Source organism: Delphinus delphis, chromosome 11, assembly GCF_949987515.2.
Source record: "Delphinus delphis chromosome 11, mDelDel1.2, whole genome shotgun sequence".
Taxonomy (NCBI): domain Eukaryota; kingdom Metazoa; phylum Chordata; class Mammalia; order Artiodactyla; family Delphinidae; genus Delphinus; species Delphinus delphis.
Window position 1 is genome coordinate 5058034 of NC_082693.1, and position 18969 is coordinate 5077002.

Here is an 18969-nt window from a genome sequence, read left to right on the forward strand (position 1 = left end):
TTGACAATGGGGCTTCCCTCCCTGGCGAGTCACCACCGTACCTTCTTGGTCTGGTTTTCTGTTGGGCTGTGGGGCGTTTTCTTAGTGAGTTACAGGAGACCTTGCAAATATCCTGCAGTTCACTGATCTCTTGCCTGTGTTACCATCCATTTTTTTCACGTGTTTTTTATTTTGAAGTCAAACTGCCGATACACCTTGTCCTTTATGGTTGGGGGGGAGTTGCGGGTGTCTTTAAGAAGCCTTCTTTACCATGAGGTCATATCCTAATCTCCTTTCCCTTACAGTGTTACAGGAGTTTTTTAAATGTTAAATCTTTAAATTACCTGGAATTTATTCTTGTATAAGGTCAGAATTCAATCTTTTATTTTTCCGTATGGGGAAACAGTTACCCCAGCATCACTATTAGGAGTCTTTCTTTTCCCAGGTGTCTGGTGAGTCTCGGTCAGACCCCCACGTACCCACATTTGCCGGAGTGTGTGGACTCTGTTCTGTTTTAGTGCAAGCTCTGGGTTCCCGTCACACTGGCATCCTCAGTTACGTTCGCTTTGCAGCTGAGTACCTTGTAGGGTGAGCACCTCTATTCTATACACATGTTAGAACCAACTGGTCAATCTCCAGAAAAATTCTGTTGCACATTTAATTGGAATCACATGCCTCTATTCATTTGTTTAGTCATTTGGTAAATACATTTTGAGCATGGCACACACATGCCAGGCTATTATAAGAACTATTAGACTATTACACGAACTGCGAATATATGGCAATGAACAAAAAATAGACCAAGTCCGCATCCTTGTGGAGCCTATACCCCGTCAGGGAGGATAAATACATGACCTGTCATTGTGGCCGATGCAATGGAAGGGAGTGAATCAGGCGCGGAGGGAGGCGTGCTGCTTTCTTTGGGGGACGTGCAGAAGGGCTTCCCTGGGTGGGCTTGGAGGACCCAAGGCGACTCTGCTCATCTGTGGGAGGAAAGCAACCCAGATGGAATGGGGGGCGCAGGGGCCCGAGGAGGGGTCGAGCTCTGCGTGTGGGACCCGAGCTTGGGGGGCGCTGGGCAGGCAACAGGAGACGGGGGCAGAGAGCAGAGGGGATGGGGCAGGGAGGCATGGCTCTGTGGCCTGTGCCAAGGGGTTGTCTGTTGATGGATTCATGTCTGGTGGGACCGGGCAGTGACACAGGGAAGGTTTGTGGTCAGAAAACCTGCATCCAAGTTCTTCTAGTATTGTGGCCAAGCAAGTCTCTTAATATCCCCGAGCTGCTGTTTCCTCATGTTAAATGGAGAATAATTAGAATTCTGTACGTGTGTTCTGGTAACCTTTTGGTTTTGATATGTCAGACCTACAGAAAAATGGCGAGAGTGATCCAAGAAACTCCTTGGGTTAATCTCTTTACCCGGATTCACCACTTGCTTACATTTTGCCCCATTTGCTTTGTCGTTCACGCTCGTGTGTGTCTTTTCCCTCAGAAACATTTGAGAGTGAGTTGGAGACATCATGCCCTTTTTCCCCTGCAAAATTTCAATGTGTGTTAATCTTAAGGTCAAAGGTGTCCTTATATACAGCCACAGAATAAATATCAAAATCAGGAAGGTTGATACTGATAGAATTTATTATCTGGGCAACAGACCATATTTAAATTTTGTCAGTTATTCCATCGGTGTGCCTTCTGCCTACTGTTTCCTCACCCCCCAACCCAGCATCCAGTCCGGGACCACGTGCTGCATTTCATTGTCATGCCTCTTCATTCTTCTCTGATCTGGAACTGTTCCTTAGCCTTTCTTTGTCTTTCTTGACCCAGTTGTTAAAAGAAAAATTAGAGGCTACAGGCTAGTTACTGGGTTTTTCTGGTGCTTCTCATTCTTAGATTCAGGTTATGCTTCTTTGTCAGAAGCACCCGAGGAAGGATGTGTCCTTGGTGAGTCTTGTCAGGAGGTGTGTGAGTGGTATCACCACGTCCATCTGCCATGAAATGACTGTTTATCTGGTTCCTCATTAAACTGTCACCCACACTTTTAGCCTCCATTGATTATTTTCTATCTCTATTTTTGTTTATGTATTAGTTGGTATTATACAGTAAGGAAGAACTTTCCCTTCTCCCCTACTTATTTATTTCTATCACTATGAACTCAGGGATTCTTATTCAATGACTTAAATTCCAGTACTCTCATTATTTGATGCTCAGATTGTCCCAAATTTGTCCTGTGGGAACACTTCGCAGCTGCTTCTTGTGTTCTGTTGGGATATTCCCATCATTCTTTAAGCGCGTCTTTCTTTTCTGACGAACAAGATGCTCCAGAATCATCTTACTCTTTCCCAGCCTCAGTCCTGGGAATCAGCTTTTTCTCCAAAGAGCCCTGGAGCCATTTGCTTTCAGCAGAAATGGTATTTAGAAACCAAGGTCTGGCTGTCAGGTGTGCTCACTGCTAACCTAGGTCTTCCTTGTTATTACTGCATTGAATTCCATTGTGGGAATGAACATACCACAGTTTATCTGTTCTATTGGTGACATGTGGACCATTTCCAGTTTGGGAGTATTTTGAAAAAGCTGCTACAAATTCTTCTTCTTTACAAGTCTTTTTCTGGATATGTGTTTTCATTTCTCTTGGGCTGGTTGTAGCGTAGGTGTGGGTGTATGCTTAATATACAAGAAAGTTGTCAGACCTTTGCTCCAGGTCTGTGTGTATGTACACACACAGGCTTTTAGATATTTATAATATACCAGCCTATATGTTGGTTATAAAATATAACTTTATTTTCTTAACAGTGTTTTTTATGAGAAGTTGTTCATTTTCATGAGACTGATTTACCACTGTGTTTGTTTTGTGGTTATTGCTTTCTGTGTTCTCAGAAATCTTTGCCCACCCCCTAACTATAGAGATACTCTGTCTTCTTCTAGAAGTTTTGTAATTTTACCTTTTTTGTTTAGGTCTTAATCTATCTGGAATTAGTTTTGTTTTTGTTTTTACTGTCAACTTTATTTTTTTCATGATGCAAATTATTTTTAAAAAATTTTATTGGAGTATAGTTGATTTACAATATTGTGTTAGTTTCAGGTGTACAGCAAAGTGATTCAGTTATACATATACATGTATCCACTCTCTTTTGGATTCTTTTTCCCATATAGGCCATTACAGAGTATTGAGTAGAGTTCCCTGTGCTATACAGTAGGTCCTTATTAGTTATCTATTTTATATATAGTGGTGTGTATATGTCAATCCCAATCTCCCAGTTTATCCCTCTGGAATTAATTTTTGTGTATGGTGTGAGATGAGGGGTTGAGTTGCATGGTTCTTCCACGTGGTTCTTCCGGTTGTTCCAACAGCATTTGTTGAAGAGACTCCTCTTCCCTTGACTTGCTTTGTTCCTTTGTCAAAAATCAGTTGATCACATAAGTGTGGGTCTATTTCTGAATTCCTTATCTTGATTTTCTTTTGCTGTTACAGGACCTTTTTATCTCCATGTACATTTGAAAATAGACTTTATTTTTTAGAATAGTTTTAGGTTTACAGAAACGTTGAGAATATGGTACCAGGAGTTCCATATACCCTGTGCTCAGTTCCTCTGTTATTGATATCTTAACCTTAGTATGGTACCCTTGTTAACCAATGGATCGGTGTTATTAACTAAGGCCCACAGTTCATTCAGATTTCCTTGGTTTTTACCTCCTTCTGTCCTCCTCCTGTTCCAGGATTCCCAGCCCCATCCCACATGGTGTTACATAGGGTTCCGTCTCCTTAGGCTCCTCTTGGCTGTGACAGGTTCTCAGACTTTGCTTGTGTTTCGGTGACCTTGGCAGTTTTGAGGAGGATTAGTAGCATGTTTTATAGGATGTGTATCTGTTGGAATTTGGTGTTCTTCTCATGATTAGAGTGGGGTTATGGTTTTCTGGGAGAAGACCACAGAAGCAAAGTACCATTTTTTATCACATCATCTCAGGAGTACACACTGTCAACGGGACTTATTTCGTTTGATTGTTGGTGTTGATTTTGATACTGACCTGATCACCTGCCTGCGGCAGTGTTCGTGAGGTTTCTCCACTGCAAAGAGGCTCTTCTTTCCCCCTTTTCTGACTATACCTTTCGGAAGGAAGTCTGTGTGCACAGTGGGGTTTATGCTCCCTTCTTAAGGACACAGTATCCACATCCATCACTCGGAACTCTGCCTGAGGGACTGTACTCTTCTCCCTATTTATTTATTTATTCAGTCATTTATTTTGCTCTGTAAGATTTTGAACTTTTGAGTTAATTGAGCTTGTTTGCTGGCCTGTATGTGGTCTGTGTTGATGGACATTCCGTCTGTGCAGAAAGACTGTCTTCTGCAGTTGTCGGGTTTGATGCGCTGTAAATGTAAGTTATATGAAGTTCATCAATAGTGTCGCTTAGATGCCACTAATCTTTCTGATGTTTTGCCTGTTCGCTTACTCAGTTACTGAGAGAGGAATGTTCACATTGCCAACTCAGATTAGTACTCGTCTATTCCTCCCTTCAGTTTTGTCAGTTTTGCTTCACGTGTTTTGTTACTCTGTTTTTAGAGACATAAACATTTGTGATTTTTATGCTTCCTTATGAATTGGCCCTTTTGTCATTAAGCAACGTTCCTCTTTACCAATGGCAGTATTCCTTAACTTGAAGCCTATTTTGTTTGCTATTTATACAGTAAGCCATACTTCTTATGCTTACTGTTTTCACTGTATATATTTGTTATGGACTGGATTATGTCCTCCCAAATTCATGTGTTGAAGTCCTAGCCCCAAATAACTCAGAATGTGAAAGTGTTTGGGGAGAGGGCCTTTAAAAAGGCAATTAAGTTAAAATGGGGCCAGTAAGGAAAGTACTAATCCAGTCTGGCTTGGGTTCTAAAAAGAAGAGTAAATTTGTTCACACTAAGAGACACCAGGGATGCCTGAGTACGGAGGAAAGACCAGGTGAGGACGCAGCGAGAAGGTGGTGCCTCTAAGCCTAGGTGAGAGGCCTCGGAAGGAGTGAAACCTGCTGGCACCTTGACCTTGGACTTCTGGCCTCCAGAGCTCTGTGAAGGTAAATTCCTGTTGTTTAAGCCACCCAGTCTGTGGCATTTTGTTATGGCAGCGAACTAATATACTATCCTTCCCTTCTTTTCTTTCAAGTCCATCTTTTATAGACAACATGTAAATGGTGTTTTTATTTCATGCATTCTGACCATTGCTGCCTTTAGTCGTGGTGCTTTATTTATATATGATCTAATTATTGATATGGTTGGATTTAGTCTTGTCATTTTTCTATTGGTCCCCTCTGATTTTTCTTCTACTGTTCTTCCTTTTCTGCCTCCTTTTGGGATAATTGAATATTTTTTTTAGTATTCTCTTTTAATACTTCTAATGGCTTTTGTCAACACCCCTTTCATTGTTCTTATTATTGGAGGTACTTTAGGAATTATAATATGCATATATTCTCATCACAGTCTACTTAGAATTCACGTTGTATGACTTTCACATACAGTGTTACAATCTTGCAACCGTCTCCTTCATTTACCCTTCCCATCCCGTGTGGAAATTCTGCCACACAGTACAGTGTTGTAATTCTTGCTTTAAGTGGTATTTTAAAGAAACCAAGAGAAGAAAGTGTATCACATATTTGTAGTTGTTTGAATTTACCCACATTTTTACTATTTCTGCTGCCCTTCTTTGTTTTCTACATGGTGTTATTTCTCTTCAGCCTGGCAACAAGTTCTGTCAGTTTTTACTTCACCTTCGTTTCCCCCTCCCCACTTTTGAAGGATGTTCTAGCAGGATATGTAATTCTGGGCATGTAGCTTTATTTTCTTTCAGCCTTTTCAGCGCCTTATGGCTTCCCTTGTTTATGGTGAGAACTCAGCTGTGCACAGCTGTTCACGTATACCTAAAGTTTCATTTTTCTTCAGCAGCCTTCAAGATTTTATCCTTGCTTTCAGAAGTTTGTGATATACTCAAATCACAGTTTGACTGTGGTTTTCTTTGTTTTTATTTTTCTTGAGGTTTGCTGAGCTTCTTTTATCAGTACATTAGTTTTTCATCAATTGGGGGAAAATTTCAGCCATTGTACCTTCAAATATTATTCCTCAACTCTTCCCGCTCCTTTCTTGGGACTCCACGTACACATGTTTTGGACAGTTTGATATTGTCACACAGATCACTGAGACTCTGGTCATTATTTTTTTAACATATTTTTTCTTTCTTCAGATTAGATTACATGTTAACTTTATTATCTTCAATGACTGTTCTTTCGTCCTCCATCTACTATTAAGCACATTTAATAAATTTATTATTTCTGATATTGTATCTTTCAAGTTTTGATTTCTACTTGGTTCTTTTTATTATTTCTTTTCTCTTTTGAGATTCCTGATCTCTTTGCTCCTTATTACCACTCCTTCCTTTAAAACCCTTAACTATATTTATAATAGCTGCTTTAACGTTCCTGCTGCTAATTCCAAGATCTGGGGCATCTAACGGTTGGTTTCTAGCGATTGAGTTTTCTCTTGACTCTGGGCCACTTCCCCTTATTTCTTCCAGAGCCTGGAATGTGTCGTCTTTCTTTAGAAGCTTACTGGGATCTTGAGGTGGCTGTGTCTGTGGGTATTTTTCAAATAAAAAAAAATTCCTCTCTTTAAAGGAAACACAAGCTAGAGTGATCAGAAATCCAGCATTAAAATTTTTTCCTTGTTTTCAATAATTCTGTCTGAATTAGGCAAAATTGCTGAGTTCATCTGTGTATGGAAAAAACCTTGACTATTTTAAAATTCTGAAAATTTTCAACTCTGCTCCCTCTAGATTTTCCAATTGCTCCCCTCCCGTAATTCCTCCCGTAGTTCCTTTTATTCTCATAGTTCGATGTACTTTTGTGCAGTAATACAAAAAGGAAAAGCTAAGAGAAGCTGAGATAAATTTTATTTTTTTAAAAGAAGAGAGGAAAAAGGTGGTGTTACATTTTTATAAATATCCATCAATATAGAGCGATAGGCAAAAATCTTCCAAATAAATAAATAAATATTGCCACGTGCTAAGTGACATAAGACATTGTGAGGCTCTCTTAGCTCTGCCAAAGAGAAAACCCCAAGGAACCAGTGTTCTGCCGAAGTCCTTTCCATTTAGGTTTCCAGTAGCTTTTATACACTATAATATCTCGAACGGAAAATGAAAACTATAAAGAAAATAGTTGCCGTGCACTGCTATATAGTTATTATACACAGTCTGAGTGTTTTGAAAGAGGAACTCATCCTTCAAGATCAGCCTGAAACCATAGGTGAGAGCAGTCGGCCAATGCTTCTCTCATAAGTAAAAGAATGGATCCGTTTCTAAGGTCGGGTGCGTGATGGCAGCAGGGGGAGAAGGTGACTGGGAGGGAGCTGCTGTTCGCATCTACTCTGCTCGTGCATATTCTGCTGTTCAGGTGGCCATTTAAATAGAGGTAGGAAATGGGGCCCCTGAGGATGACTAAGGTATCAGCCTCCCCCTGCCTGGTGCTCAGCTGTTCTGTAAGTGAGGGTTGGTTTTCCTCAGGGTGGCGCTGGGGCTCCTGGGACTGACAGCTGTCTTCATTTGGTGCCCCCAGAACGTCCAAGTGGAGTAAGACCCAGACACGCCCGCCTAGGAGTGTTTTAGCTAGGCCTCTAGCCACGGCTACAGGGCGGGTTGCGGTCATGGTGAAGAGCTGACAGTGCTGGCTTTTCCTGACTCCTACACTGGGATCCCTGGTGGTTGGGCTTCTTTCCCCGGAATTCCCGATGCCACTTCACAAAAGGACACAACTGGGGCTTCCCTGGTGGCGCAGTGGCTGAGAGTCCGCCTGCTGATGCAGGGGACACAGGTTCGTGACCCGGTGCGGGAAGATCCCACATGCCGCGGAGCGGCTGGGCCCGTGAGCCATGGCCGCTAAGCCTGCGCGTCCGGAGCCTGTGCTCCGCAACGGGAGAGGCCACAACAGTGAGAGGCCCGCGTACCACAAAAAAAAAAAAAAAAAAAAAAAAAAGACACAATTGGCACAAAAACCCAGCCCAGAGCAGTCCCCTTGTCACCAGGCCCCTCCTTGCAACATTTGTCTGATTCATCCAGAATGGATCACCACTCAGCCTGAAAGCAGAGGTTTAATTAAGGGCCTCTTGGGAGAGTTTGAATTTATTTCCATTTTGAAAAACAAATCCTAGCAGGGTAGATTTTCAGGAGCCAAGACCAAAACTCCTCAGGCCCAATTCACTCAAGCCAAAGGTAGGGCCGAGAGGCAGGGGCCACGTGGGAAGCCAGCGTCACTCTGGGCCGGGCTTTGGCTGCACAGAGGGACAGAGCAGGGCAAGGGGCCATCCTGTAAGGAGCTCGCGTCTCTAGCTTGATCCCTGCCTCCATCCTCCGGGTGCTCATTCTGGCTAAGTTTTGACCAGCCTACCCCCAGTCTTGTTGACGGCCCTTCTCCAGAGATGCTTAAGGAAGAACGAAGGCTTGAGGTTAGGATTTTCATGGGTTTTGCTCAGTCGAGCTGTTAATCCCCCAGGTCAAGGTTGCAAACTCAAACCCTGCCAACAGGGTCCAGGCAGATGGCACAAAGCAGGGGGCGGTGGAGAAGCCGCTGGCTTGGGCTCCCTGCTTCACCTCCCGGCTGGTCAACTCGCTAAGCCCCTGTTCTTAATGTTAGACTGATGGAGAGGAGAGGAGAGGGAAGAGGAAGGACTGGGGGTGAGGGAACCCTTTCTCTCCCAAAGGAGCGCGTCCAGGTGGGAGGAGGAAGGCGAGGGGCGCCACCGCTCCAAGGGCAATCCCCGGGGACCTCCCGCTAAGGGAGGAAGCGGGGCCGGTTCGCCCCACCTCCAGCCCGCGCCCCAGATGGTTTGGCTTTCCGAGTTGGGCCGCCCTAAGCGAAGCTGGGGAAGGGCCGGCAGCGCTCGGCGCCCCCCGGCCCGGCGCGCGCGTCCAGCCGGTGGCCGCGGAGCACCCCCAGCGGGTCGCTGGCCGCAGGGCCGCTGTCCTCGGCGCTGGGCCGCTCCTGCGAGCAGGAGGCGGGCGCGGGCGTGGCGCGGGCGCGCGGCTTGAGCACGCTCAGCGGGTCCCCGCCGTCGTGCGCGCTGCGCGTGTGGCGCCGGGGCCGCGCGGTGGCGAAGTGCAGCAGCGGGATCTCGTTCCTGCGCGACAGGAACTGCGCGTACGGGGGCGGGTTGGTGCCCGGCAGGAAGGCCCGCTTGGCCCGACCCAGGCTGACGAGGAAGCGGTGCTGCGGCGAGTGGTACACGTCGTAGCCGTTCTCCAGCGTCCGCTGCCGGAACCTGCAGCTCTCGGGGCTGAAGTGATGCTGAAAGCGGGGCGGGGCGACCGGGTGAGGCCGAAGTCCTCGGCGGGCTGGATGGGACCAGCTCCATCCCGGGACCCCAATTCTCCCACCCACTCTCCTGGGGCCTTGCCTTTAACCCCGTCGTGCCCTGCTGAGCAAAAGTGATTTCCACTCATTTCCAAACTGCGGTTACGACTGGCAGGTGGGGACAGGCTTGGGGAGCTCGCGGCCCCGCCTGCGGACCCGCCGCCGGCACTTGGCTGCCTGGGGCCGGGCTGGACGGAGCCGGCGCCTCTGTCTGCTTTCTGGACTGAGGCCTGTCCTCTCTCTGCCTTTTGTTTTTGGCTCGGAGGTGGCTTCGGTCTGTCTCCTCACCTGGACAAAGGTGGGCTGGGCTTTGTAGGGCCGCACATAAGTAAGGAGACTCCCCCTCGGAGGCAGAACAGAGTTTGGGAATTAAGGGACATGAACTTCATCACCAGGTGACCTACGTGAGCCCTCACTCTGCCGCTAACTGGTGCTGTGTTTTGCTAAGTGCCTGCTAGGGCCTTTACGTAGGATGTCCTTTAATCCTCAGAAGTCCACGGAGTAAGTATTTTACAGATGAGGGGACTCTGTATATGCCTATATGCGGTCAACAGGTATTTATGTACTTATTTGTCTATATTTGTTCAACAGATATTTATGTACTCTGGGCAGATACTATGGTGGGTGCTGGGACACAGAAGTAAGTAAAACAGAAAGTCATTGCTCTCTTGGAATTGCTGGTGGGAGGAGCTTCTGAGACGCACAGCCCTGCTTCTGTCCAATGCCCCCCCGTGCTTTGGAATATGCTGCGCCCTGTAGTTTGGGAAAGCCCTTGCTCGCCAGTCCAAAAGACCAGCCATCACAGCTGGGGCCGAGGGAGTTCGTTACAGATCTTGATTTGGGGGAGCCCCACAGGGCACATGGTCCATCCCACTTGACTTTTTCCGGGTGAGGAAACTGAAGTTGAGAGAAATAGGGGACTTGCCCAAGGTCAAGGATATCTAGTAACAAGATCATGAGACCCCAGTGGCTTCTCACCCTTTCTTTCTAATGGACTTTCCAACATGAACGTATGTGACTTGAGGACCTGGGCTGCGGACAAGGTGCTGTGCTAGTTAAAAAATGGGGACCAAAGGGCAGGTAGGACTAGAGACTGAGAGCCCAGATGCTCCAAAGCCAGAAGGCTTGGGGTCAGACCTCAGCTGTATAAGCCTGAGCATTTGATACTTAGATGGAAAAAAGTACTCAGTGAAAACATCACCCGGGTAATGTGCAAGTGGAATCTTTAAGCTATAAAATTCTACATTTTGCCAGAGCAATGAAACAATTATCTGCAAAGAATTACCCAGCACACAAAGAAACTCACAGATCCAAAAATGTTGCCTCTGAAGTCCATGCAGAGATACCTCCGGCTCACCACCCCTGTAATCACCACGAATCCCGCATCCTCAGATCTGATCATCAGGGCACCTATGGAGAAAATCATTCAAGTCAAAACCTGGCTTCACATCCCGCCCCTACCTCCAAGGAGCCTCCCTTGATTGATCTAAAGGGTGGTGATGATTTCACAGAAGCCTCCTCTTGTCCTTGTTCAGCCTCTTTCTTCTGACTTCCCCTCCCCCGCCCCTCCCCCCTCCCCCCTCCCCCCTTGCCTCCTGCGTGTCGTCCTGCCTGTAAGGAGCACCCTGAACTCCCAGCTTTCTTCCACCTGTACCAACGTGTTTCTCTCTCTGCTTGGACTCTCTTTATTTTCCCCTTTGCCTGTCTCATACTTCTTAATGTCTGTGGTGGTGGGCACATCCTCCCGAGCCTTCTGCTTTTGTGATGTTTAAATCTATGCCCAGATGTCTTTCAAGCATCCAGCTTGACCCTCCACCCAGGGAGCCGTGCAGGAGTCAGTGATACAGCAGTCAGCACCCTTTATGTGTCAAGAACTGTATTCCGATGGTTCTCCTCCCGCCTCTGCTTATCGAGGTCACTCACGCTTCAAGGCCAGGCTCAGAGGTCACTATTTTATGGAGACTTTCCTAATCTCCCTAATCAGAATGACCTGTTCTTCTCAGCCGCTCCGACTCGCCTCTCTCAGAGCGTGTATCTCCTCACCTGCCTTAATAAGTTCACATGTCTGGTGCCTCCCTGGGGTGAGCCACTTAGAAGCAGACGGTGTATCTTTCCGTGTCGAGTAGATCCTGGGACGCAGGGAATTACTTCTTGCTTCTTCATCGCTATTCTTGGTCCTTTTCTCACTTGGTGGTGCCCCCACGTGCAGCCCCTCTCAAAAACTAGCCCTGGACAAAGGCCTGAAACGCATTCACACTACCTACACCCTGAGTAACTGACAACAGTTTTAAGCGTGACCCCCCCCACCCCCATGGGGACGTGCAAGTCTAACAGGTACCAGTGAGTACTTTAAGTTTCTGTTTTGTAGCAAGGGCGCAGTGAGACCAGAAGAGGCGTGGCGTGCGTGCTAATTCAGCAAGACTCCTCCCCGGATGCTGTTTAATTACCTGACATTTTCTACTAGAATCACCTTTTCGGGTCTTGGGGCCTCTTCCCTTTGCCGACCACAGAATTTCCCCACACATCTCATTTGGCCTCACAGTTCCCAGGCAGGTAGCCCAGGCAGGGGGTCGAGTCTTGAGCCTGGAGAGGGTGGAAACGCCAGGCATCTGTGCCCAGTAAGTGATGGTGCCTCGTGGGGTGACTCATAGCCCAGATCTACCCCCACGGAGGCTCAGCACAGAGCCCTCCAAGGAGAGCGGCAGGCAGTACTAGACACTAGCTGAGCGCAGAGAAGTCAGAGTGATGTGGGGCAGAGGCCACGAGGCTGGGAACAAGCCCAGGCAGAGGGCCAAGAGGAGAGGTCACTGGTTTCCAAGTTTGGCTAAGGATTAGGCTTGAGGGAAGCTTCTGGAAGTGGGGTGGGGCATGGGAGGTGCGGAAGATATTAAATGCTCCGTAACGGGGTTTGCCTGTGAGTCTCAGATCTGTGGCTAATGTTGAGAGAAGGCCTGAGAGAGACATAAGGAACATGGAAGAAACTGTTTCCAGCCTGATGAATTTTCAGTCTACTTGGGGGAAAAAAAATTACACTTCGTAACTGTTTTGAGATGTTGCACTCTGCGTATTTGACACATTTAAACTCTCAAAATAGCTGCTGTGGGACTTCGCTGGTGGTCCAGTGGTTAAGACTCTGCACTTCCACTGCAGGGGCTGAAGGTTCAGTCCCTGGTCGGGCAACTAAGATCGCACATGCCATGGGTCACGGCCAAAAATAAATAAATAAGAAAAGAATCCCACCTCCGAAAACCTCCCCCCACAAAACCAGCTATGTTGTTAATGTCACCAGTATTAATATTGGAAGTAGCAGCCTCCCCATTTAAATCATGAGGAAACCAAGGCACGATTCAAACTCAGGAAACTCAGGTCAGTGACCCTAACATCTTCTGCCCACAGCCCTGGAGCTCGTCTCCAGCTGACGTCACGACAAGCCTCAGAAGATGAAGTCAAGGGCCGAGATCCAGGCCACGGCCATGAGGCCCCCAGGTCACGGTACCCCCGAGGGGGTCAGGGGAGAGGGGCTGAGCCAGGAGCCCGGAGCTGGGGCGCTGAGATTCTGGTCCCTGTTACGCCCTGTACTACCTCTGTAGCCTTGGGCAGCTCATCACTCGAGCCTCAGCGTCCTCAGCTGGGAAGAAAGAAGAAGCACAGCTGTCCTGCGTGCTTCCCAGGGTTGCAACCAGGATCAAATGGGATGATGCTGTAAAAAAGGGCCTTGAAAACATTCAGCAGGTGGAAGGCCCTGTGGAGGATGGCTGGCCTGCCCCTGACGATAAGCCCACACCCTGCCAGCTGCCAGCCGATGCCTGGGTCCCTGTGAGCAGTGTGCGTTGTCTCCAGGGCCAGTGAGGACAGAAGACAGCCTTCAGGGGCACCGGGAGCTGCTGCCGTGAGGACGCACAGGCTTGAATCAAACCCACAGGAGCCGGTGCAAAAGTCCAGCAAATGGAAGAGCCAATTGTCCTCCCCGTGCAGGTGACTGAGGCAGCTCTGCACCGACCCAAGGGCAGCATTTGGCAGAAAGAAGGCACCAACCGCTGGCCGCTGGGACCACACCTGTTGGAGCCCGGCAGGCGTAAAGGACATTTCCTTTCGTGATGCCGTGTCTGTGCACGTGATACAGAAGAAGCAGGGGACCTGGGTCCAGGTCTCCCCGAGGTCATTTACCGCCTATGTGACCACAAGCCAGTTATCTGAGTCCTTGAACCTCTGTTTTCTTATATGCAGTAGAATCATTTATTTCATTTGGTCATCTTTGGGGTGTAAGGAGATAATATTTTTATCTGCTATAAACCCACTTTCTAAATGCCGGTGATTGTTACTATTACCACTTTGCCTCAATCTCTGCTATAAAAGTAGAAAATTATCTGCCCTATTCTAGTCTCATGGTCAATAACTGATAAATAAGATGATGGATGTAAAGGACTTTGAGCTCCCCAAAAGAAAGATAACATTTTGAAGGGTTAGAGAGCCCAGGGATAGTTCGGCTTCAAGTTCAGCACAAGAAAGTGACGTTGGGGAAGGAGAGGAAATAAAAAGACCAGGAGCCAGGGAGTAATAGTAACCAGGGGTAATAAGCATCTCTTTGCTGCTGTTGCCACAAAGCGGGGCTCATGGAGAGTGGGAGGGTAGTCTTGTTCATAGTAGGAAGGAGACAGACATTGGAGACGCACTCCCTGACACCAGCTGCAAGTCACGAGGGTATTGAATCTTGTAGGCAGATAATTTTACAACGATCAGCAAACCAGAGATGGGCTGAGCACTCAACTATTAATCAAGACTTTAGTAGAGCACAGTAATCGAGTGAACCACATTTCACTGGAAATCTGTAATTAATTAGGAGGGGAAAAAACACTCCACGCCTTGCCATCAATGTGAAACCGTTGCTTTGCGTTCATCGGGGAGGTCATTACAAATCCTTCTCCAGCCTGTTACTTAGTTGTCCTACGGAGCTACAGGCATCCGTGTTTCTTCTTTCCTTTTGGGGTAACTTTTTATCTTAGTGTGTATATCTGTCTGTCTATATATATAGTGCTCATGATAACTGATCTGAATAGTATAAATGTTATATAAACGAGCAAAAGTGTCTCTCTCTCGCCCCTGACTCAGTCCCTTCCCAGGTTCCTTAATTGCCAGAGACACAAGGCTTAGTAGGTTCTTTATATGACAAAACAAAATCACATTTCTGTAAAAAAAAAAAAAAAAAATCTGAAATCAGTTCAGTTCACTTTGCTTCCTCTCAGTCATTTCAATTCATTCCAGCTAGCGCTCTGTGCCTTCTCGGGGCCCAAGGTCGGTGGATATAAGAGGGAAAATTCTATGATTCATGCTGCAAACTCAGTGGGCTGAGCCCTACCCACTCCGGGCACCGCTCACAGCCCTCCCTCTCCCCCCACCAGGCCGTGTCTTCGGGGGCTTCCTTTCATCAAAAGGATTCTGTGATTACAGAGAAATTTTATAAGCATTCTCTAATTATCTGCAGCCCTTTCCATGTAGGGGAATCAAAATAATTTACCATAATCTACCGTCCTGCGTTTTAAATCGCCTCTCATCTTGAAGTGAGGGCGGCCTTCCACGAGAGGGCAAAACTGTGTTTCCTCAAAGCTGGTCATGAGCTGGGAGACACGAAGGTTGGAAACCTGGAGGTGCGTGAAGGGCTGGTCTTCCTTTGAAGCCACAGAGCTTTTCACGATGTCAGACACGTTGTAGGTTCTGCTAAATACCCATTGAATAAAATGGGCAATACTTCGGATGTATCAACTGTATCCAGATTTATTTCAGAATTTTTGCCATGGGACTCAAACTTGGCTTCCAAGATGTTGACTTCTGAATCCACTGTGTCCCCCTAAGTTCTGGAACCTGTTTGGCATTTGGGGAGAACTTCCTCCTTTCTTTCACCCCCTGTCACCATCCACTGAGCACCTGAAGAGGTCTGAACTCCTGGCTTTGCACATGCCTCTCTCTCACTACCAGGTTTAAGGTCCTTTGACTCTTAGCAGATGAATGTCTTGCGTATAGCAAGGCCACAGCAAAATGACAGAATAATTTAGTGCAACAGTAAAGGGCCAGTCATTATTCCTATAAGAAATTGTCTTTAATTAAACAGAGACACTGCTTACTCTTCCCTTCCTCTGATTGGATCTATTTTGAATCGGTTGGCATTTTTCTGGATCCTTAATTTTTACAGTTTTCCTCAAATAGAAGACCTTGTCTTTTTCAATATCCGTCATCCCCCCACCCCATTATTCCTTCTGGGGACGTCGGAAACACCGCTAATGGATTGACTGTTGTGGACTGTGGTCCAACTTTCCACAAACCTAATCTTTAAAAACATTCCGGTTGTCTCGTGTTTTCAGTGAGTTCCCAACCAGATTCATTTGCTAATAAGTGGATCTTCCAGCTCCACAGAGAAGACTCCCCAGCTCACAGCATCCTGGGTTCCACTGAAGCCCTAGTAAGCTTGTTGGATGAAGGGTGTGCGTGGATGGATGGATGGAGGCACTGGGTCAGACTCATCAAGACAGGATTCCTGGACAGTCTAGTCTTTAATACATTTTCCCTGAGAACTTTTATAAGGCCAACATACTAGAAGCTCTGAGTTGGAAAGGGCCTCTGGGTTTATCTATTCCAAGCCCTGGTCTGGTACAGAAATCTTCACAACCTCTACTGTTAACCCAGTCCAAAGTCATGAGCCAAAACTCAGTGTCTACTGACCGATCTGACTTGTTTTGCTCCCAGCCTCCTTGCCTGTCTTTTGTACGTGTTTTGACTCTTTGGACGGGGCACAGAGAAAGTGGCTGCTGTTGTGGGAGTTAAGATGGAAATTATTCTTGTTGGGAGAAACCAATACACAGTAATTGGGGAGGCGGCAGAATCTTCTCCCAAGGTTTAAACACGCGCACACACGCACACACGCACTCACGGATCCTGGGCGAGAAGCTAGGAGGCTGGAGTAGCCCTCTGGTCCAGCCAAGGCCTCCCCGAGTCCCTGCAGGTGGAGACACAGATCCGTCCCCCCTCTTCCCAGCCTAGACGGAGCCCCAACTTACTGTAGATGGTCTGCTGGGGTGAGCCATCCACGTGGCCGTCCCTGTGGATCTGCAGGTGGTAGCTGTTCCTGGCCGTGGCCGTGTACAGGTGGGTCAGGCCGCCCCAGCTGGAGCCCAGCAGCGGGGAGGTGTTGGGATAGGCGTGGACCGCACAGACCAGGGTGCAGACCCAGAGGCCCAGGCAGGCCCCCAGCATCGCGGCTCTCTGGCTGGTGTGGCGTCTGAAACCCGACCCTGGCTCTGCGCCTGGCCTCCCTGGACTGTTTCTCCTCTTCCTTGCTGGTTTCTGGCCTGAGGCTCCTAGGCTGCATTCCCTCCTTTTTTTCCCTCGGACTTTTAAAGGGTAGCAGTGTGACATCAAACAGGAAAAACTCCACCGTCCACATCCTCTGTGTTGTAATCAGCCCATTTGAAGAGAATACAGGGATCTCTGAGGCTCACGGAAGGCACGTCGGTTCCAGACACACACACACACACACACACACACACACACACACACACACACCCCTCAATTTCAAGCCAACGCTCCCAAAAGTGAATGATGTGTGGGCAAAAGTTATCTACGACACTGGGTTGTCTGCTGACCTGCCCCACTTCCACCAGGAAATGCGAAGGCAGCCAGTGGTTCCGAAAAAATCCAGCTTCACTCATGCAGTCAACAGATGCCTGTGCAATTAATCTCCCATCAAGTCCACTCATTTTGTTTTTCTCAGTCTTTTTAATTCCAATCCGGAACTAAGCGCCCAGAGCTTTGTCTGTGCACAGCCCTAAGTGGGTGTTCTGAGGGATACAGAAGGAATCCAGGTCAGTACCAGGCAGTGGCGTCCTCTGAGACCCCCTCTTCGTGAAGATGTGGGAGACCGAGACAGAGGCACAAAAGCAAGGTTGCAGCCTTGGGAGGGTTTCGAGACGGGAGGGAAGGAGAAAGGCCTCAGAGTCCCTGCGCCTTTATGGAATGCTGAGGTTTGATTGCTCGGTTTCCCCGATTTGAACTGCCGAGGGCAACTCCACTGGTATTGTGGTCTCTCCAATAGCGTGGAGGTGAATTCAGAAACCTCCTGAAGATGACAAGTCTGCTGGCTAAGCCCAGGGACCGGAGCCCGGGAGGGTCCCGGGAGCAGAGCCGCAGGCCAGGCGTCCCCACGTTTAGTGTCTGTGGGGGGCCTGGCTCCTGGGACTAGACGTGCCCTCTCGTGTGGGGCGACAGTCCTATCATGGGCCACCCCTGGGGGGCAGGCCACTGCACGCCTTCTAGAAAAACATACATGCGAGGGGACTGTCGCGCTTCCCACGTCCCCTCTACTGAGTGCAGACCACGTGCGGGCGGCAGGCTAGAGATCGGGGCTGCTGGCAGAGGGGAGCGATGTGATCCCCGCCCCAGGCGCTCCCAGCTAACACAGAAGGCACCATGGGAAGGGTGGTCACACAGACGCGGGCACAAAGACGTGGCATTGGTTATCCTGCCCATGCACGTGTTTTTATCGTTTACAAAGCATTTTCACGGGTATGAGCTCATCTGAACCTCGCTGCCACTCTGAGAGGTAGACTCCCCAGGTGTCATCCATATTTGAAGTTTAGACACGAAGAAATGGAACTCTTGGGGTTCACACGTCCAGAGTCACAAAACAAACAAACAGGAGAGCCGGGACAGGGTCTTCCGGTTCCCTCCGCTGCCCCTCCGATGATGATCTCAGAGACACCTGGCACTTACGGAATTTATGATGTGCTTTACTTGTAGTAACTTTAAAGTAATTAAAGTAACTTTAAAAGTAACTTAAAACTTAAAAACTTAAAAGTAACTTAAAAGTTACTTTTAAAGTAACTTTAAAAGTAATTCACTTTTCATAATAACCCTTTGGAGAGGTACAGGTACTTCCTCTGTATAGATTAGGAGGCCAATGTAGACAGTTTAAATAATGCACCCAAAGATGTGCAGCTCATACCGGGAGAGGTTGGATTTGAATCCGGGTGTCCTGAGCCGTCCCCGTGTTGGGGCTGAAGCCACAAGAGCAGGAGAGACAGGTCCAGGAGCAAAGGGGCATAGTGCTCCTTGCCTGGATGCAGGATGTGTCTCTAAGACACGGGGTGCTGCCCCCCAGGTTAGAAGATTTAGGACGCTTCAGTGCTATGTGTGAGACAGCTTTCTTTAGTAACAGCCACAGAATGGTTCGTACGTGTTCACCACAGGATACAAAGCAGCGCAAACATCCTCAAGGGGCCCACGATGCGAGTGAGCAGAGAAGACCTTGTTCCATACAAGGTGCCACCATGTGAGAGGCGTTGGGTGACCAGGACGGGTGCGACATACCAGAGCATCCGGAGGACGGACAGACCTCGGTGGTGGACACCGTGGTCAAGGGGGACTTGGGGGCAAAGGGGCTTGAGGGAGACTTGCAGGGTGGGTCAGAGAGGTGTTTCCCAGCGGCTGCCAATGCGCTGCAGGGGGCAGGGCAGGTGTCTTGAGAGAAGGATGTGGTCATGCGCTCTGGTCCCAGACTGGTTGGAGGTGGAACCTCCCTGGCCACTTCCGTGTGTCCTGTTAGGAGACAGAACTGATGTGCC

The 18969-nt window shown here is 48.0% G+C and overlaps 1 protein-coding gene across 1 annotated transcript; it reads right to left on the reverse strand.

Annotated features, from left to right (window-relative positions):
* Positions 1-8045: 8045 nt before the first annotated feature.
* On the reverse strand, positions 8046-16699 carry FGF23 (fibroblast growth factor 23). The gene is made up of 3 exons (XM_060024141.1): positions 16408-16699; positions 10665-10768; positions 8046-9292 (listed from the first exon to the last, which is right to left on the reverse strand). The coding sequence occupies exons 1-3, from the start codon at positions 16601-16603 to the stop codon at positions 8858-8860; spliced, it is 735 nt and encodes a 244-aa protein (XP_059880124.1). The 5' UTR covers positions 16604-16699; the 3' UTR covers positions 8046-8857.
* Between the last annotated feature and the right edge of the window lie 2270 nt (positions 16700-18969).